The following is a 22,248-nucleotide window of genomic DNA, read 5'->3' as shown; positions in this document are numbered from 1 at the left end:
GGAAACAAAGTGTATCTTTGGTAAATTAGGTAAAAGAATATAGCAGGTTTTGCTGCAGTGGCATTTTATATTGTTTTACCATTTTCACCTACACTTAAAATTGGGAATAGTAAGGGATATCTTTCCAGCTTCAGGCATGGGAAAGGAAACATACTGAACTCCTGATTACTGAGTAGGAATTTCTAACTTAGAGTCTGCTAAAAACTGATCCTCTGAGCAGACACAGAAGATTTTAACAGTAGAACTGGGCGTATAGAGAAAGCAAAGTTGTACACTGTGTGGACCCATTACCATCACAGTGTTACAATGAAGGACCCAGGGGAGACAGGTGAGTAAAAATAGAGACAAACTGAGCAGGATTCATCCCTCAGCAAGTGTAGTGCTTTGCTTTGTATGGAGCGGTGATCACAGTTTTCCAACATGCCAATAAAATGTATTTACTTTTCTGAATAGCCTGAACAAAAGCAGTGAAAAGCATGGCTGAAACCATGCTTTTAGCCAACAACAGACAGATCTCTAAGTAGTCACAGGCCATTCAGGGTCATGTTCTGGCAACTAAAATAGCCAGGATATGCATAAAGGATTTGCCAGACACATGATTCAGGAAGCATTCAAAAATGCTACATATAGGATTTACATATTTTTATTTCAGTCTCCTATTTTCTTACACACACTTCCCCCAAATTCTGCAGCTCTTTCTTCAGTTTCCTGCATGAATTCTCTTGGGCAGCATGTTTTTACAAGCACAGATGCTACCTTGGAAAAAAAGAAAGAAGGGAAGGGAGCCAAATGGGTGACACACTCCAGCTTGGCAGCACCTTACCAACATGCGCCCCCCCCAAAAAAAAAGAAAAAAAAAAAAAGAAAAAGACTGCTTTTAGTAATCAAAACTGAATATAAAATTAGTGCAAAACTAGGACTGTAAAACCTTCAGGTTGTCAAAAGGACTGAAGGAAACGCCTTGTGGCCAGAACGACGTCCCTGACCTACTTGTCTGCGCTGTCACGTACCTGGGTAACCTTTCCATCTCCATGCCTTCCATCAAACCTTTCTGACAGTTTTGCCATTCATACTTGCTTTCAGTTGTAATTTTTTGAGTTTGTTTGAAGTGTGCAACCAAAAAGTAAATTCTCATAACGTTGTACTGGCAGGCCTAAATATAAGTCAGAGACCTTTTCAAATACTGCTTCTTGCCATCCATTGATCTCTGCAGAAAACAATCTATTCAGACCTGGAGTTCCTATTGGAAATTAGGGGACAGCCTGGTAATTGGATTAGGGTGCACTTTTATTTGCAGCAGTTTCTCAAAATGAATCTCCTGGTTAGTTTCATTGATTGCCTGTCCGATCTTTCTGCCAGTAAAAGCCACTCACATAGCTGAAGAGACAGGGCGAGCGATTGATGGAAAACGCAGCTTCATTTTACATAAGATGTACATGTTCCCGTGAGTATGATCAGGTAGATGCAGATGATAAGTGCATCTCCATACAACCATGGAAGCATACTTTGTTAATCCACAGTCAAATTGCTTAAAAGCAATTTTTATTAATGTAGTCCTTAAAGATTGGAAGAGCCGTTAGTTGCATCAATACTTAAATTCCTGCCAGCCCCCTGCATAGGTTAGGTGCCAAAGAGGGAATAACTTCCGGACACTGGGATTGCATGTGTGAATTGGAGACCTTTGGAGTCTACATTATTGTAGGGATTAGAGGGGAGAGGAAAAAACTGTATTTGACTTCCACACTTCCAGAGATGGGTTGGAAATACTAAATTAAATTTACAGGTGTACGCCTAGAAACATGCTGGGCTTGATCATGTATGGAGCACAAGTTAGCCTGGCGGCAATTGCAAGGCCATAATTTGGGGCACTACAACGCCCTGTTTTACTAGTCCTCCAGAACAAATCCGCACCAAAGTTGTTGTTTATAACTCTTACCCAATCTAGCATTTTTTTTCCATCAGAACATATGCATATTTTATCCCACTGTGTTTATGAAAGATGTCCTTAGACAGTTTAATTCCGCTATAGCCCTTCAGAGCCGTACAGCAGTTGCAGCTGGTCACAGCCTGCCCTAATGTGACCCATGTTGCCAGCCAGCCACGCAGTGTCCCACCAGGCACTAAATGCACTTGCACCCCATTTCTCCCATTTCATCATTCCCATGGAGGAAGAGGTACATCCTAGGTGGGCAAAGCTGCGCTACCAAGCCAAATCCTTTTTTTCTGGATGGGCAGCCAAGGTGCAGCCCTCTCCGAGCCCCCTCCCCACACACCCATGGCTAGGAGACAGGAGACATCGTTACTCATGCAGCTGTCCCCCAAGGCAGTGCCAGCAAAATGGTCTTGCTCCCTCCACACATCAATATTCTTGACACCCATCTTAAAACTTAGGTCATGCATATCCATCTACTCTTCGAGAAGTGTCAGAAGGGTACAAATATCCCTTCACTATTTTTAGGGCCGTTTCAAAAGTATTTATCAGCTTTCTGGCACTTCATCCCATTTGTCATGTTTGATGCTATCTACCAGTTGGCAGGGGAGGAGGATGAGTCTTTCAGAAATGCAGTGACACATGGGTGAAACTCCATAAGCTAAGACCACAGTGATGGTGACTCCTGGGGGTTGTTGTGCCTGTTGTCACAGTCAGGAAGCACCTGTCACAGTCCCCTGACAGCAGGCAGAGCAGGGACTCGAGGGAGTAGCTCGTCCTCACCTCTGCGTTTGCCTACCCATGGGGTAGTGGGGACATGGAGGAGGTCTGCTCGCAGCCATGGAGCAGGGCTGAGCTATGAGAGAGGAGTACAGCCGATGTGTGGTGACTCCGCCATCCGCCCTGCATGCCATCAGCACTCCCACGCTGCCTGGTGATGCTGAAAGACCGCTTCCTTCAGCGCACACCCTTGGCTGCGCATCCCAGCGCAAATGTGTACGAGGACAGGGCTCAATCTGTGTATTATACATAATTCATACTACAGACGCTAGGTGGTACGTGAGAGGTGTTGGGATTCTTGTTTTTCCATACACACGTTGCCAACAGGGAGCTCTTCCAGCTCCTCTGTAGCACATACCTTGAGGCCCCGCATTGAGCGGCTCTTTAATGTGCAGGTAACGTGTTCATCTGCCTCGTGCCACAAAATTAGGCTGTTTCCTAGCGCTGTTGGTTTTTAGAAGGCAATATATTCGGGTTGAAACTTTGCCCACATACCATCTGCTTCAGCCTTATCTTTCTTTGACGAGAAAGCTGAATATATAATGTCCACTTGGCTTTCCCAGCGTTACATAAGGTTGTGGTTTTGTGTTAGGTTTGCACTTTCAGAGCTCCCCAGCAGCTCTTGCAACAAGCTCCTGCTCTTGTTTTCAAGTGAAAGATCAGTGACAAAAATCAATACCATCTTTATAGCTATAATGAATGTGACCCACAGCCTTTTTTAGGATGACCACAAGCTTCCATCATACGTCTGAGGCCTATTTGCAAATATTGATTTGTATTGCAGATTATCTGTAGCCATTTCATATGAAATGTTAAGGTCTTGCAGTTTTGCTCTCTGTGCTCGGTTTGGTATCAAAGGTACCGCTATAAATCTAAAAGACCTGCCCGTAGACACTACTGATAGCCAAGGTTGCCAAGTTATGAAAATGAGGTGTTTCAGCAGTTTTTAAGCTTCTTAAGGAGGATAGTTCTCAGAAAGCTCCAATTGAGTGAAAGCACGGGTTTGGAATCACAGCAGACTCTGTTTACTCGAAGTGGAGAAAAAAAAAGTGGAACCTTCATATGCAAATGTATGGCATTTGGAAATGTCATATAGCCACATCTACATATAAATAAGCCACTCTCCAAGTGCTGCACTAGCAAGGCTGCTTTGATATAGAAATTGCATAGTAGCACACAAAGCAGAAACAGCAGGACACCACTCAGTCAAGTTCGGGGAGTTTGTTCCTTAATCACCACTTAACTAAGTTAAGTAATATTGCTGTGTTGCTACATGTTAGACCAGGAATGGTTGAATAGCTGCTGTTTGGTTTTGCTGCTAGGGAAAAGCGTATGTTTTTGTGCTGCATGGGACTGTGAGGTAGGGACGATGGTCTGGCTCCTGAGCCCCAGAAGATAACGCTGAACGTAGAGATGCTTCTATGTCAGGACCCCTCCTAGCCACCCTCTGCCTCATTCTGTAGATCCATGCCTGCTTACTCTGAAGGACACACGATTTAGCTCATGTAAAGAAGCATCTTCTACTGCTAACATCCACATAGTGGGATGGTATTTCCATCTGTTTAGTCTAGTGTTAAAGAGTAAATTGCAACTCTCAGGTGTACTTTTTCAGAGGGGAGGACATGGAGAGGAGCCTTGGTCCAGTTCCCATTTTCCATTTTTGACCCCCTCCATCACTGGCACTAATGAGTAGCTCGAGGAAAGGCAGGTGGGAGGGAAAGCGAGCTGTCAGCCCAGCAGTTGAGAGGAATTTCTCACAGAGGGGTGACACTCCGCTCATTCCGTGCCACATGTGATGGATACAGCGTTCGCCCCTCTGCCTTCAGGCACGCAGCTTAATTGGAGGGAACCTCACAAATCTCTAAAGTGGCACCAACTTTTTTTCAACACAGAATTACAATAATAATAAGGTTAACTCATCCTCTAAGGGCTCTGTCATGAGCTGCCTAAGGAGATCATATGCAAGGAGAAAAACTACAACTTTATTCCTTTACATGGCTGGTTTCTGAAGGGGGAGGAAGCTGCTCCCATGGGGCCGGCGGCATCTCTTAGACAGAGGAAACTGAGTGAAGGGAACGTCAGCGGTGTGCCAAAAACAAAGACTATCTGAGTTAGCACAAAGAGGGATTTAATCTATTCTAGGAATGGGGTTAACGCAGATTTATTCAATCCTGGCACAAAAGAAGGAAGCACAAACTGTAAGGGCCCCTTTACCCAGGGTTTTGATAAATCCACAATACGGCCCCACATCATTAAATCACATCCATAGTGATGATTGCAGTCCTCAAGACCGGCCCCCGCAGTGGTGGTCTTAAAGAGCTCCGTCTGTGTAGCTTATCCACAGAAGTATTGAGAGGTGACTTGGTGTCATCTAACACAGAAACAACGTGCAGAGCTGAAGACATTTCCAGTCTGCCTGACTGGGGAGCAGGCAGGTGCCATTCACACACAGCGATGAACCACTTCATGAAGCTGCTGAAGGAAGAGATCTGTGTGTCATCTCTTGATGTCCTCAAATCAAGTGTGGAGGGGCTTGTGCAGCAGTGAGTGCTGTTTTACCGATGGCCTCGATAGGGGTAAATGGATGAAATGCGATGGTGGGGAAGCAGAGGAGGTCAGACAAAGTGAGACCGCAGCCTGCTTTGCCTCCCTGAATGAAACAGTCACCCCAGGGAGGAGTTGTGTCTAATGTGAGCACCTGAACACTGTGAAAATGATGGTTTGGAGCAACATGTTAGCCCACGTGGTGTTTTTTTCTTTTCTCTTTCACCTTGGCTAATATTGCTGTGTGTTCCTGTTCAGACATATGAGCAATGGTTGCTAGCGTGTACTTGTATCACTGTGCTATTTTGGGGTTGTATTGCACATTGTATTGCAGTAGCTACTTGGTAGCACCTACACATGTGTGTAGGAGCCTCAGTTGCTAGGGGTTTGTACAGTCTCTGGGGTAAGATATCTGTGTCCAGCCGGTGAATGCAGGTAGACTATCACCACAAAAAAACCCAAATGAAGGTAAAAGAAAGGTTACATTTAGTTTTGAATAGACAAATGGAATTGTTATGTGCAGGAAAATGATTAACAAGTTGCCTAATTTCAAGCAGTCTTCTCAAATAAGAAAGATATGTTCACAGATGTAGCAGATCAAAGTAAATCAATTTCAAAAGTTCAGAGATAGCTTTAACATATATAGCATAACCCACATATATATGCTGACAAGCTGAAAGTATTTTGTTCTCCATTTGAACATCTGGGGATTATTAGTGTCTTAATTCATTGGTTTCTATTATTAATTATGGCAGCAGGCTGAATAATTATGATACATTGCTGCAAAAGACAGAGCACAATATTTTTTTTTCCAAGTGCACTAGGACATCTTGCCATCATCTCAAACATAAAAAGCACTAGATTATTTTTAAAAAGGAAAGTGGATGTTATCTTATTCCAGGGAACTCATTTGCATAGGGACATTTAAAATTAATAAATTACTGTGTTGAGCAAGCCTATTTTGTGCCTGAGAAAAGAAGTGAACGTAATTTAATTCACAAAGTTCCATTTCTTTTTTTCCTCTTGGTAAAGTAGCTAATATGGGGAGGGTATTTTTTTGTGTAGTTTATGTAGAAAGACTAGCTTGAAGTTCATACTTGGAGTGGCTGCAGGATGAATTTAGACTAGGACTGCAGCAGAGTGGTGCCAGACGTTTTCAGCTGACATTTGGTGTCTCACTTTCCACTAGCTCTCAGGGAGAGTGGGCTGGTGAGCTCCCTCTTGAGCGACAGCAAGCACTTCCTTCTGAATTTTCACTCTTAACACCCACCCAAACAGTGATTTTCAGGCAAGTTGCTTGCACACATTTTCTTCATTGTAAAGAGACACTCTATATTCGTAATACCAAGATCAGGGTTTTAAAAGAAGGGGACATACTGTGTCAAGATAATTAATAGGTCAAATTCGAGCAGCTGTTAATGGTGAGGTATGGCCGTGTTGGTGGATGGCAGCGTGGCCACTGGCAGCTTTGTCAAGGGCAGGGTGTCTGGAGCTGTTGAGTGAAGACTCCGGAGAAATCTCTTTTCTCTCATCAGAGCTGGGTCTGAGCTGGGATTTATAATCACGGTTCTTCATTACAAGTAAGTAGGAAGCTTGCTTAAGGACTTCATCCTAAGTTGCTGTGGAACTTCAATTTCTTTTAGATGCTATTAGAGAGGAGGGAAAACACCAGAAAACCTGCTAAAGCAATTCTGCACTTTCAGAGGGAGCAACACCGCTACCACCCCATTCCTCCTGACTTTGCAGAGGGGCCTTTGAACTGTTCCTGCAAATGTTCATGGGCTGAGGAAGCTCCCTTTTGCCCCAAAAGAGCAGCAGTTGCTGACTCTGTGAAGACTGCAAATGAGTAATGTAAACTGTCCCCAGGCTTATCCTTAGGATTCAGATTCCCACCCCTAGTCAATCGCTGAAGCTCTTCCACAAAACTCAGGGCATCTTCTACCTTCTAGCTACTCTCTGGACCTTCATTTTGATTTCAAATAAGAATTGCTGTGCCAAGTCTCTAGCATGCAGAGCAGAAGAGCTTTGTTAAGTTAGTTCCCAATGCTATGCTCTGCAGCCTGTCTTTGGGAGAGCTGCCAAGGAGGTAAAATGAGTGGGGGGCACACAATTCCAAAAGGGGTTAAGGACATACGATTGACCCAAGAATCCCTTTCCCCCCTTCATAAATCCTCTGATAATGTCATGTGTAAGGAGTCACTACTCAATATCAGTGAGAGCTTTCAGCTGCAAATTTGACTGACCTGAGTGGTATTAAAAGATTAAATTGTTATGTAAGCCAATTCTCCTTAACCACTGTTTCCAATGAGATAGGTGTCAAAATAGCTTCTGCTGCACATCATTCACCATCTCATCCCTTATTTGATGAAATACATGTATATATATTTATTTTCAGGACCTCTCTTGGTCCAGCGATGACTGTACACTAGGTATTAACACTGTACATGAGCCAATATTTTCTCATATGGGCATAACCTATCAGTTGTTATTTCCATAAGCTCAACATTGTGTGCTGTGCAACACTGAAAATACTAATATGAGAATTTACAGGCTATAACCCTCTTTGCTTGCCTGAAATCACCTAGAAAGTCTCACTGATTCAAACATAAAGAACGACAGAATTATCAGCCCTGCAGAACTGATTGTTAAGTGCCTGGCAGTCAATTTTTGGACATAAGAATCCTATTTTTGCCTAGATTTTTATCTAATTTCTCCAAAGTGGATTGCAGGAACTTATGTCTGGGAAGAATTTTCTGGGCACTCCAGGCAGTACTTCATATAATCCTCATCAAGGACACTAATGGATTTATTCGTTTGTCAGCGGCACTACTCCACATGTTCAGTTGTGTAACAGAAGCTCCATGCTAGCTCAGATGGGACCTTGGGACCAGTGAGGGCTGCCCAGAGAAGAATCTGGCTGCATTGTTTTCATCACTTGCAGTCGGGTCCTGCAACCAGGGAGACTGTTTCGGCTTTTGAATTTCAGCCTTCACTGAAATATTTACCTGAGAATCCTAATGGGCACATTCAGCTTCTAAAAACTGAAGGAAAGGCATATAGCTAAACCAGAAATTAAATAAAAAGAACACAAAATGTATTTGCAATCATTCTTCCACTCCATCTTAATGGAGGACAGAATCAGCCATAGATAGAATTTAGACAAGATAGCTTTAAATAATTTATTTAACATTTCGGAAGATAATCCATCAGAAGAAGAGCACTGAGTGGGTGGTCGGTCACACTGGATAACTTTTCAGGATCCAATTTCTTACCCCAGTGAAATAGTTCAGTGTCTTGATATCTCCCTGACATCCACAGAAAGGTTGGAGATCAAGTGTTCAACTGGGAGACGCTTCTAGTAAGCAAGAGGATAAGCTGTTTCAGTCTACACAAAGTAGCATCTGGCCTCAATGCATTTAAAAATAATCTGTTTTGACTGCTATATCTTATATGATGGGCTATCATGTCGTATTCTGGCACTAACAAAAGATGTGAACAATATGAGATGTCATGTTAGGCTAAAGATGCAAAAAACGTTGCAGAAATGCAGAAGATGTTGGCTTCATCAAACTTCTATCAGAAAATGCTTCAAGAAAAAGGTTTCTGAATACAGTTGATCTGGAGAGTGAGGATGTATTTCTTTTTACAATAAAAAGGAGAAGCATTTTAAGAAATGTGGCGGGAATTAACATTTGTCCAGAGATAGAAGAGACTGACGCTGTCAGTCCAGTTTTTATCTTTACGCTTTACAGCTTCTGTCTCAAATTCCAACCATCACAAAAAGGCACAAATCTGTCTTTTTGGTGCAAATAAAACTTTCACACGTAGATGCCAGTAACAATACAGCAAGTCTAATGTTTGAAGAGGAGCTACTGAATTTAGCATTACTGAAACCTGACTAACTTTGAATTTGGTCTGTGTCATTGCTTTATGAATATTGATCTGCTGTGCTTGGAAAAAAGTGCGTAACTTTTTATTTAAGCTTTGTTCTCTGTAGGCACAAGGTTGGTGGGGTAGAGGGGCTCCTTAGTTTAGTGGTACTATAATCTGATTAGTACGGATTGCCTCCAGTATTGAATTTATAAATAATCCAAAATTATAATAAGGCGTGAAGTATTTCATTTAGGTTTACTTTTCTGAACTTTGTACAGTTCTTATCTGAGTCATAATTTAAACATATTTTTTATTCATAGCCTCTTTAGAAATGATTTGTAGTTGTCGTTTCATAGTGATGTAAACGCTGTGATGCATTCATGGTAGTTAGTATTTCATTGAGATTGGATTACTGAAAAGTGTTTAGATCCTTCAGGAATGAGAACAGTTTTAATATGAAGGAACTTTTAAGGCATATCTTGGTGTTTGGATCTCTATTTTGAATCTGAAAAGATGTTTTGTGTATTGAGAAAAATAACCTGTTTTGAGGCAGGATAATTATATTGTGTGAATTCAAAATGTGCCGGAAGAGAGGGGAACTTCTTTTTCTGAAGTAAATGATGCTTTCGTTGTGGTCTGTCTTTCAAATGACCAAAATGCTGTATCAAACTAAATACAGTTTTTTTTCCTCTCTCTGCCTTCATGTTCAATCCTTAACACTTTTAGAGGAGTCACCAGTCAAAATGAGGCGCTACAGACAATTTGTGTCTAAGTTTTGTGGTTTCTTCCAAGCCAGATGACAAGTGTTCCTGTATGAAGTGTTTATCCTATGAACTGCTAGAAGAGCTTGGGCCATCTCATTTTTAATTCAGTAAAGCATTTTCCATCATAACATTACACTCAGAGGTGTAATTACAAGTTCTGCAGGATCCTAGATTTACTTTAAAGTATGTTAGAGACCTTTTTAAAGAAAACACAGTTTCTACCCACATGATTGCAGGAGGAGGAAAAATCATTCCTCTTTTTAACAGTCCTACAGCCTACACACAGCGAGAGCATCTGCAAGTCTGGGAGAGGTCCTGGTCCCCCTTTCAAGTCCTAGCAGATTAGTCTGTCCTGAAAGTAACAATTTCCTTCACCATCTTGAAGCGTGCCTTTGAAAAAAAAAAACCAAATGGTATTCTACCATTTTAGCAACACTGCTGGCTCATCTGAGAGAGGAGGGATTCTCACACTGGTTGGTGGTGGTGCACGGACATCGTGGAGATATCTTAGTACCTGAGAAGGAAGGATCAGAGAAACACACAGAAACACACACATGTGCAGAGCAGTCTCCTGTTCTTCAGAAAAGAAGCAAACTTCCTCTTGGTAATGGAAGATTTGAAGGAAATGGCGTAATATTTTCCACAATAGAAAAAATGCATATTAATGAGGATCCTATATTTCTTGCTTCTGCAAGACAGAATATGGACAGAAATATATTTGAATGTGGACCACAGCAGAGGTCCAGTGCACCCAGAAACCATCGGACATGGTACATAGATGATCACTACATGAGTATGGAGTCCAACAGGTCCCAAGCACATTTTGATCTATGTGTGTGCACTGGGCAAGTCCCTTGATAGCTGACACACATCACACGTGTTTTTTCTGTTCTGGGAAGATTTCCAGGTGGAAAAAAGCAACGTACATGAAGTCCTGGTGGGATGATAACTCTCTATGTATATATTTCATATGCTGGTAGCCAGTGTCTCACTTCGAGTGTGATAGGTAGCCAAAAATGTTTGGCACCAGACCAAATGGAGCTTCTGCTCCCACCTCTTTCCAGTACCAGAAATTCCTGGGCAAGTTCTCAAAGGAGGTTATACCATGCCTGTAACATGCCTCCTATCAGCCCATCCTGTCTGTGCCGTCCCAGAGACCACTGTCAGCCCCAAACCATCACCGCAGCGTGATGCCCTCTTCTATGCTGCGTTGTCATTAACAGCCTTCATGGCAGCCTCACACAGATCCCAATGTAAGCAGGGATCCAGGAGAGGCAAACAGGTCTGTGTTCAACATATGTGCATTTAAAAAGATGTGATAATGGTCCATAGTGCAGACATCCTCAAAGTCCTAACAATGAAAGAGAAGTTAATGTTGTCTACAGGGATGTAGAGGTTGCCATGTCATTCTCGTTTGCTGGGAACTTGTCCTCGCCTGTTTTAACATAAGGACAATATAACCAACTTCATTAGTGCAAGTTGTTAGAGACTCTTAAAACTCTCCTTGGACAGCAGCGACAGGAAAGTAATTCATTATGAAAATCTGAATCTTGGATGTGCTGCACACACTTTTCCCAAAGGTGGGATAATACCTAAGCATACCTACTGCTGGCACAACTGGCTGGGAGGCAGAACACAAATTGCAATTGCTTTATAACACTTGGGGACTTCCTTTGGAAGATACAAATGCTTTGACTTATTTGTGTGCAAACTACATTTCCTCAGATATCTATCATGAGATTTTTTTCTTCTGTTTTTAATTAATTGTGGCTAGACGATACTATCACAGAAAAAGGATTTGTACCATTTGAGATATCACAAGTATTGGTTAAATGGAAGAATTTGCCAAAATTACCCAGATTAATTAACACCTCAGTGGCCTACAAAATTCATGTGAATTTATTGCAAGTAACACTCTGCATTTCAACCCGTGATGTAAATGTTGAGCACATACCTGTTTCAAAACTAAATGAAACCTCCATTTTCCTGGCTACATGGAGGGAAGTATTTTCGAGGATTTGGAGTCTCAGTGACTAACAGCTGCAGAAGTAGGCACAGAAAGTCAAACTAGTTTAAAGGTACCTGTGCTGTGGGACAGGGAGGAGGCCAGCAGGTGCTGGGGCACGGGCGTGCAGCACTTATGATAAACTTCAGCTGTGGAGTCCTGCTCCTCTACTTCAGCCATAGAATTATCTTTCTGAATATCTTGTATTGAATGACCAAATATATTGTTATGGTATATTACGTGTAAATGTCTGGAGTCTTCCTCCAAGCCTTGCCTGGGTGTGAGGAGACAGTTCACAGAGGATAGCAGAAATGATCAGGCATTTTTCATGTGCTATTTTGTAATCAGTTTTTGAATAGTCAGATTATTTTTTCTGGTGTCTCATTTGCTGTTGCTTGACAGGAATTAGATATGCAAAAGAATGACAGAAAACCTTGCAACGCTTTGCATCTGTATCAGCCTACCTGTTTCAGGGTGCAAACGCTTGCTCTTGCGTCCCATAAACAACATCTTTCACATCTTGTTCTTCTGATTTTCTGTTCTTTTATATGTTGAGTTCTTTCCATCATTTCACCCTATCCTGCATTATCAGCTTAACGTTCCCTTCACCTGTGTTCACAGAGAATGCAAATAAACTGGAAGAAAGTGCAAGAGGGATCTACATCCCTTGTCCAGAGCATTACAATGGCTTCTGCATGCATGGCAAGTGTGAGCACTCCACTAACATGCTGGAACCGTCTTGCAGGTAACCCTTCTCCTACCAAGGAGGAAAGGCTATATTCATGAAAATACTGACTTACAGAAATTCTTAATCTAGATAAACTATGGAAAATGATGGTAACCATGGCCCTTTGTGCTACAAAACCCATTAGACTTAAATTATTCAACAATGTCCCCATTTTATGTGGCAAAAGTGTATTGAGTTATGCACAATGTTAATTGATTGTAAAAACACTTAGTAACCTTCAGTTATATTTAGATATATTTTAAAAAGCACTTCACAAAGTGCTCAGACAGCTGCTAGGTAGCCTCCTCAGTCTGAAGGAGAGGAGTGCCACCAGGGGTATGTCCCTGCTGTGGCAGGAGTGGTGCTCGTGGGGCAGCGAGCTGGGGCCAAGGTGGCTCCTTCGTGTGGGAGGTGGCTTTGGAGGAGGTTAGGGCAGGGAGGAGGAGTAATAGTGGAAGCAGGAGTTTCTGCAGCAAATGCCTCCCTGCAGAGGTGGGGATATTACTTCTGAAGTCCAACCAGCAGCCTGGTGGCAAAGAAAAGGACTATTACACATGAAGCACCATTTTCCTGGGACATTGCACTGGGAGAGCAATGGTACAGACCAGACTTAGCCCCCAGCGCAGATCTTCAAGCCAGCTTCTCTCAGATCCTGCAAATAGGCAGGGCACGTTTTGCTCTTTGCAACTGCTTCGGTTTAGGTTCTCCATTCAGCTGGAAAATGTCCTTTCCTCAAGCTGCTGGCTGCTGTGGGCATGCAGGAGAGGAAAATGGTGGAAGCTCAAGGCTTAACCCGCCAGGGTTAGTGCACCACTAACACTTCTGAGAGGAGCCCAAGCAATCTGTCTTGGTCTCTTACGGTTGCTGCTGCCATTGACCTGGATTTTTGCATCTTCTTGCTTGGGCTTTTTAGGGGAAACAGGGCAAGAGCTAAAATGGGAACATCTCCCCAAAATCACAGAGGGGAGATGTCAGGCTGCAGGATGGGAACTGGTGAGCAGCACAGCAGGTGGCATTGGTTGCAGCATCAACAGAGGGTTTTTTATAGCAACCAGACAAAATGTAAATGATGTATCCACTTGCAGGAACATCTAATCACATTTCATATGGAGCTTGGATGATTGCTTATCACCTCCTTAGGGGTAATCTGCATAAGGAGCCACAACTAGATGGCTTTTCACCCTCCCCCACCTCCCCAAAGAAAGGGAGAAATCTAAAATATGTTGTGCAAGGAACTAAATGGATTCTCATCACAGCGTGCAAGTAGTTCCACTTGATACTAGATAAGTCCCAGTCCCCTGGGCACCTCCTGGCACTATCACAGTGTCATTCAATCTCGCAGACCTTGGTGACGCTGAGGACCTGAAGTCTTCCCTCTGAAACATCAAGGAGGCACTGGTGCTCTCTCTGAGGGGGCCCATCCTGAAAAAAAAAATACATAAGCTTATGCTTAGGCCACTGATTATTTTTTTTTCAGATATCTTTTTTTTGGCATTCTTTAAAAGCAGCAGATGTAACTGGAAAAATTATTTTTTGTTTCAGATGTGATGCTGGCTATACTGGACAACACTGTGAAAAAAAGGACTACAGCGTTTTATATGTGGTTCCAGGTCCAGTACGATTTCAATATGTCTTAATAGCAGCTGTGATTGGAACCATCCAGATTGCTATCATCTGTGTTGTAGTCCTCTGTATTACAAGGTCAGTATCTCTGGTAGTTTGAAATAGAAAAAGAAAAGACTTTTGTTTTTCCTACTTTGTCCGCTGATTATACAGATTTCTGCAGTGACACTACTGATAACAAATGCTGTTTAATTCACCAACAAACAGAAGATATCGTCTGGTCCAGCCAGTCAGTGCTGCTTCATTATTATGAATTTTTACTTCCATCTTAATCAAACTTAGGTAGCAACGGTGCCTACAGCAAATGAAGTTTCCTGTTTTGTATTCAGATGCTTGGACAAATATTGCTCATATAAATAAGGGGAATATAAATACAGCAGCTGGATCAACACTTAATAAAACTAATCATATCTCCATCTGGTTTCCTCAAGGGCCCATTCCCTTAGTCCTAATCAGGCAGAGCATACAAACTTTTAAGCCTGTTTGCAATCCTGTTGATTAAATGATTTCATTAGGCTTGTATACATGTTCAAAGGTACTGTACATGTTTAAGGTCTTCACTAGATGGTGGCACACCAAGCCATATATGATTTATTTATTTTTTCTATAATGAAGAGGAAAGGGTTGTTTGAATGGAAATCACAGCCCCTGGGTAGTTCAGAATGAGAGGGGTAAATGCAATTCTTCCCCTCCTACATCTGCTCCTCTACTTCCCCACTGAACTATGTTACTGTCTTGGGGAGGGCTTGGGGTAAGTTCTGAACTACAGACGTCTTCAGGCTTCTCTCAGAAATCACGAGGTTAAATTAATTCAGCTAGAACACTGATAAATCACTCTCAAAAATAAATTCCCAAAAAATAAAAGCCAGGTATCATACCTCTGTAGAAAATAAAATCTCAGATATTTCAGTCCCTATGTTGCAGTACCTGGCTGGAAGACAAGTGTAGCATTTGTTCCTGGAAAAGACACACAAAAAAAAAATCATAAATCCTTCTCTGGCCTAAAGGCATAAAGCAAAACCATCTGATGAAAGGTAGCTGCTTTTTTGGCCAAGCTGAGTCCATCAACTCAATGGTAAATGCCAAATGAGGCTGTAGATTATGATGGTATTCACAGAAGTAATTCAAACAACCAAAAATGCAGTGTGTAGTAAGAAAAAGAAGATGGTGTAGTAACTGATAATGGAACAAATGCTCTGTATCATTTTGTCGAGTGACTAGTTTTGTCACCTTGATGCAGTAACACAGAGTACTTTGTATTGAAGAATGAAGACAGTGTGCTCTGAGTGATCTGGTACTGTAGCGCAATTTACCCATCACACTGTTTTCGTACAGAGATGGTACCTTTTCCTGCACACTTTGTAACCAAGTTAATTTATGATCTTTTGACTTTTTTTCTATAATGCATGTAATTACTCCCGAGTGTCCTCCATCCCAGCATAATGATTCAAGATACGTTTGCAAAAGTGTACCCTTAAGTGGCCTAAGAGAAATACACATGACAAGAGAGCATTGTGGCAGCACACGCATAAGTAATTGAGTTTTTTAAGTCATCTGCTGTGGAGAACCTGACTGTACTGGTTTGAACTCCCGACCCTGAACTCTTGAAAGTACTAAAACTACCCTGCCAGGTTCCTGGGAGAAAGAAGGGAAACTTCCACTGCAGCCAAATTGTTTGCCTCTCATTTCAGTGCAGCTTCACCTGATTAATTTATCAAATGAGTTTGGTGCACTCTGTCCAAACCCTGCATTTGAGCTGCATAAGACTACCAATTGTAAATCTTTCAGCTGTCGTTACTGTTGTTGCTCTTAAAATCATACCTGCACAGTGATGCAAATCTATGGGGTGTCCTCCATTGCTGGAAGGCTCTGAGCAATTCCCAAGCACTTTTAGGGCTATTGTTGCACAGACACTTTAATCTGAATAAATGAGCTGTGCTGCTAACAGGGGCAGTCTGCCCTTGCCCCTTCCCCTGGCTCCTGGGCACTTGATCCTGCCAGTGCTCTTGTGCCACCATTAGCATTTCTGTAGCCACCCAATGAACACACTCAGGGGACGGAATCAGCTGAAAATTCAACCAACAAAACTGATCATTTGTTTTTAAGCAGCTCGATTCCTTGATGAGGTTGGCTGCCTGGCTACTCATCACTAGTGCCAGCAATGGGAATAAGTGGCTGGGGTGGAGGAGTAGGGGGCCAGAGGTCAAGAGGTATGGAGGGGAGGAGGTGGAGCATTGAGGCACAGTCCCCATGCCCAAAGACTTCTAGTTTAGATGTAAGGCAAAAGAGAAGCAATGATAAAAGTGAAGGAGGATGGTAAATAATATAGGTATGGCCTAGTGTCATAATGATTCTCAGCAGTTTTCTTTACAGCTTTGCATTTTTAGTGCTTCCCTAATGTTTAGTCACAGCAGCTTATTTATGTGAAGAAATAACTTGATTAAAAATGAATGCATAATGTGTTTTACCTGCTACAAATCACATTGTGAGTAACTCAAGCTTGTGAGCAAGCATCAATGGAGGGAAGGCAGGCAGCCTGTGCTCCGGTACCTAGTTTATGCTGATATAACTGCTGTGTTCATAAATGAATGCATCCCACACACGGAGCACTACAAAGAACTTTTGATTAAAGAGTTAAGGACCAAGGAAGAGCTGTCACTCAATTTTAGCAGATGATTAAGTCTAAAAATCTGGTTAAATGCCAACACCCCTCTTAGGAAACCCAGATGCACTTGAGGTACAGCCTACCTGTAAATGCAGTAGCATTGCATTTAAGCAGTCATGGTGTCAGTATCTGGCCCTGGAGCCTTCCCAGGCTTCCATCAATGGGTAGCATAGTGTATTATGCAATTAAAACATGGGCATTTTTGGTTAAGAGATGCTTTTTCATCATCTTAATTGGAGTAACCTCTGCATTTAATCGATTTCTCTCGACCTTGGACTAAGTGACTGTATAGATAACTGTCAATGTCAGTTTTGAGAAAGCACCTATGAGATGCTCATCTCCTTGCTTCCAGCTGGAGCAGTCGGTATCCACCCGTTCTCTGGGAATGCACGGCTGCATCCTCTGGGATTGCTGACCATCCTGGTCATCCCCCAGCCACCTGGTACCTCCATGTTTCTTACAAAACAGGTCTGGTTGTGCCCACTGTGGCTTCCCATGCGTGGTTCCCCAACCCTGCTTCTCATGGCTGAGCGCTGGGGCAAAGCAGGGCTGCGCCTTCTGGTGTACATCCTCATCCTCGGGGACTCGGGAGGAACCCCTGGGAGCTCAGTCACACCGTGTGGCTGCTGGCCGCTGCAGCAGGATTTAGCGGTGCTGTCCCTCAGCGTGTGGAGGTGTCAGTGCTGTCTCCCACGGAGCGCTGCAAGGTCCTGCTGGGCAGGCTCCGGCTGAATGGGCAGGAGAGGCCGCTCGGGGACAGTCGGGGCTGGGAGGCTGTCAGCGCGCACATGACATGCGGCTCAGTGAATCAGCCCTGTGTTTGCTAACAACCGCTCCCTGACTCACTCAGAAACTTTGATCGCCTTTTTAGGAGCACACAGTGAATAATGAGTTTGTCATGAAATCGCAAAACAGCTAAAGTCTGCATTAGTTTCATAATGAAAGCTCTGCCATGACCTCCGAGCGCGCTGAAGACGCAGGCTTATTTTTCCTGGAGTAATGATAGCAGCCTACTTTACTGCTTCCAAGAAAGGAACGAGGCAAAATATAGTGCACAGCCACACAGTTTCTCATGAGGGGGTGGTCCTTTTGGCTTAAAAGTGAGGCGAGTCAGGACAATCTGACCCATATTTTGTTAGACAGTTGTATAATTGTATTTCAGCATTTTGAAATGCTTTATAAGTCCTTATGCTCTTGTTTAGCCTTTCAGTTGGCGTCACCAAACTATAGCATCACTCCCATTCAACAGGGGAAAAAAAAATATGGCCTTTTTGATTTTAAGGGGTCCGTAAAAAATTATTTCACTTTATTTTGCTGTTAGTTATTTGACACAAAGCTGAAGGCAAGTGCTTTAAGCTCTCAGTGCACTGAGAGGGTGGGCTCTCCCCAGTGCATAACCCCTAGGGTTTCACAAGGTCCCACTGAAAGCCTTCCTGTAACAGAAAAATAAGTTAGCCCAATATAAAGGGAATTTTTTTCCATGTCAGTATGGTCTGAAATATCATGGGGCTTTCTGTCATGCCACTCCACGAAGGTGTTCCAGTCTTTCTTGTGTAGCTGCCCACACAGAGGGCAGAACGAGGCTCACCCAGACTAAAATCTTGTACTGAGCTACACCTGAAGAAAGAGAACAAATGCATGGCCGAATTAGGAATAGCTTGTTCCTCCTCCTGTGCAAAATGTTAACTAGATCACCCTGAGTAAAGGACTATTTATTGCTGGCTGTATTTCTGTAGCTCACTGTTTTCCTACTGATACCACAAGTGCAAAAAGTTCAAGCATTTTTAGTGGGTGTTGGTCACCTTGCTGTGGTTCTGCTTGCTCAACAGTTTCTCCCGTAACCCCCTTGGCTTTCAGCTGCTTAGAATTTTCTGTGGCCTGCACCTGGGACTAAACTTCCATGCTTTCTGTCGAAGGGTGCCTTTCTGTGGGAGGAAACCAGAAACACATTATCTTTCCGTTAAGGGGAAAGGCTTTGTAGCATCCCCATAGCTGATGCTGCTGCAGGTAAAAGGTTGAAACATGCCCTTGCTGAGGACCACCATGAGGTCCCAAGGCAGAAGAGATTTGCTTTTGCAGCCATCCAGAGGAAAATAAGATTTTGGTCTTTCCAGTGCAATTGCTTTCCACATTAAGCTAAGCAGCCACATGAGGAGCACAGTGCAGTGCCCCGTAAGTAAAGTAGGTGCTCACTAATGAGCTGAGCATGGACCATTTCCATGGAGACTAATAGGGGTTGCCCACACTTAGCTCCTCAGAAAGCAGGCCCCGCATCAACTTTGTAAATACTTCACAGACCCAGGATACTGAGCAGGTGAGCATGAGACCATCCTAAATCTTCCACCTGTGCCTTGCTGAAAATAAATCCATTATTTAAAGATGAGAAATGTGGTGCAGCTGGGGCTGTCACAACGTAGCAGAGTCACCACTGCTCACCAGTAAGGAGAGGAATCTTAAAATTTCCCATACCATATTTTTGTTTACAGTGTGTTTTATGGAATATGTGGGTTGTTTTTTTTTATGGTACCATTGCCATTAGCCAGCCCATTTCATTTCATTGAAGAGAAAGTGCGCTACAGGCTGGAGGATGCCTCTCTCACCCTCACGTCCCCTGCTGCCCTTGCCACCTCTTGAGCAGGCACATTGTTATGAGCTGTGTATTCTCACAATTCTCTTTTCCAGGAAATGTCCCAGGAGCAACAGAATCCACAGACAGAAGCAAAACACAGGGCACTACAGTTCAGACAACACAACAAGAGCATCGACAAGGTTAATTTAAAGAGCGCATGTTTCCACAATGGCAAAACTAACTGCAGAGAGCTTGGACTACAAAATACAGTATTATAGACAAAAGATTAAGACAAGATCTACACATGTTGCCTTGCATTTGTGGTAATCTACACCAATGAGAACATGTACTACAGCTATATTTGATTATGTATGGATATATTTGAAATAGTATACATTGTCTTGATGTTTTTCTGTAATGTAAATAAACTATTTATATCACACAATATAGTTTTTTCTTTTTCATGTATTTGTTATATATAATAAATACTCAGTGATGAGAAAAAAATTGCCTTTCTTAAATTTGCTGTATCTCATAGCTGTGTATAGTCTTGGGATATTGTATATGGACACTAACAAATCTCTTCTTTTTTTTTTCTTTTTCCAGTTCTAGTGGCAATTTTGAGTCTACTGAACTCAGTAGTAGGGTTTTGAGTTGGTCCAAGATCAGCGACAATTATGGATGTGGGAAAGGTGAAGAATAATTTAACCTACATTGAGGAGGGATAAAATATTTCAGATCCGGAGTCAACTACATTTCATCAGCCTTCTTCTCCCATACCATCTATCTTTACTCTCCCATAGCTTAGGAAGTCTTTGCCTTATAAATTAAATCCTAACCGAAGGGGAAATGGAAATTCTTGGTATCCGCGACAAGAGTGTCAGGGGTAATGTTTCGATTTGGGAGGGAATTAGGGGTCTGTCAAGGTGAACGCTACAAGAACACTTTGCAGAATCTCTAACTCTGGTCACTGGAGTGAGTGAAAATTGCTTCTTACTGTTGATTGAAAATTATTAGGTTAAAAAAGTTAATAACATAGTAACAGCTGAAATGCCAGCACCATTTGTACCTCGTGAACATGCTGATATAATTTATTTTTTCAAAGAGAAGGTGAAAACCACTCAGAAAACACCTTACGAATAACTTTATGGGTGACCCTACTCCATTAAATGTAATGAACTCAAATGTTGGCTATACCTCAGGAGAATAAGGGCATATGTTTTGTCACATCCACATGATGGACAAGATGCAAAGTTATTTCCATGGTAGCTGAAACTCTCCAAAACACATTCTTTTGAGAAGCTAGTATTGCTTTAGTTTGTGCTATGAATTTTGAAGACGGCAGAGTGAGACTGAAGGGCAGAGTGCAGTAACTTCACTCCTGCTAGATAACATCCACTCCACTAATTGACTATCAGAGTACTAGTCACACTAAATAACATCACTGAACTAAAGATACCTTGTAACAGTACTCATTGTGCTGCTCCTTTCCAGAGACTTTGCCTAGGCAGAAAGCACCCATGACGAGAGTTAGGAGTATTTCTCACTGTCATCACCATGTAAGAAATGGCATTTGAGTCAGAGTCAGCTCTGGGGTTACCTGGGATGATGGCTCATGAGTGTGTTTCCATTTCCTGCTTCAGCATCAGTCCGATCACTCACAACAGTCACCACCAACCCCATTGGTGACAGTCCACCCGATCTGGCCTTCAGACATGGGTGAAGTGATACTTCTACTCTAACATGGCTTTTGGTCTCCTCCCCACCCTAGCCTGCTTTGAAGTGAATCCATTGCATGTTGTTCACACGGTCTCAGTTTTTGTCTTGTTCTGGGTTTCTTGGCTTTTTAAAGGTAATAAAAGGTGATTGGCAAGAGATATTTCCAGGCACCTGGTCTGTGCTGATTGATGGGAGTGGGAGTGCGGTGCTTTCGCAGGCAGCGGGGCAGACAACAACGGTGCAGGGCAGCCCCCCAGCGCTGGGCTGCTGGCCCTATAGGCACCTTCTGCTGCCTGGAGCTGTGGGCCGGGGCAAGGCAGAGGGAGAGGGGGGCTCTACAGCCGCTCCCTGCTCCTCAGACCTCACCCCCAGCTCTCCCATCATCAAGTTTGCAGATAAGAAGAGTGATGGTGCAGGTTAGAATGCACAGCAGAGGCAGCAAGCAGGCATGATGCTGGCCTGCTAGACCACAGGGACATTTCCATGCTCAGACTCACTGTAAAATACTCCTCTTTGTTCCAGTCCTTGCTGGTTTTGTCTCCCACGCACAGGCTCAGCAGGGGTGGTACGATATAGAGGGGAACCCAGGCCCAGCAGCGCTGGGATGTACAGGTTTGGAGGCACAAGATCCGTTCTAGGGAGGCTGCAAGCTCTCTTAATTAAACTGATACCTAAGTGGCATTATAATGCCCCTCTACAGATCCCTCCATCAGCTAAACCCAATGCAGCAATGGCAGCGAGTCCCTCCAAGGAGCACTTCAGCGTGAGGTTGAGGATTAGGTTGGAGATGGCAAACTTAGCTCTACCCTGCACACACACACACACACACACACCCCCCCCACCCCGTGCTTTGTACTGAGTGAGGTGTTAGAGTCTAACAAGCATCAAAACCACAGATTTGGAGCCAAATCCAAATGTCAGTTCCCCCACTGGGACTATCAGATCTGGATTGTTTATTTCAGTCACTTACATTAGATACAAAAATCAAATGTTAACACATACACACCGCCATGTAGCTATAGCAATAAACCTAACTAAAAAAAGGCAAG

At 43.0% G+C, this 22,248-nt stretch overlaps 1 protein-coding gene across 1 annotated transcript in view; it reads left to right on the top strand.

The window, feature by feature from the left end:
* Positions 1-21,353, top strand: part of TMEFF2 (transmembrane protein with EGF like and two follistatin like domains 2) — a 133,278-nt gene extending 111,925 nt beyond the window's left edge. The window contains exons 8-11 of the mRNA XM_074872739.1: positions 12,518-12,641; positions 14,166-14,324; positions 19,594-19,680; positions 20,087-21,353. Of these exons, the coding sequence (XP_074728840.1) occupies positions 12,518-12,641; positions 14,166-14,324; positions 19,594-19,680; positions 20,087-20,183 (467 nt within the window). The 3' untranslated portion in view covers positions 20,184-21,353. The remainder of the gene's footprint in view (positions 1-12,517; positions 12,642-14,165; positions 14,325-19,593; positions 19,681-20,086) is intronic.
* Positions 21,354-22,248: the final 895 nt, after the last annotated feature.

This window comes from Strix uralensis, chromosome 6 (genome assembly GCF_047716275.1).
Source record: "Strix uralensis isolate ZFMK-TIS-50842 chromosome 6, bStrUra1, whole genome shotgun sequence".
Taxonomy (NCBI): Eukaryota; Metazoa; Chordata; class Aves; order Strigiformes; family Strigidae; genus Strix; species Strix uralensis.
This window is presented reverse-complemented; position numbering and strand designations above follow the sequence as displayed.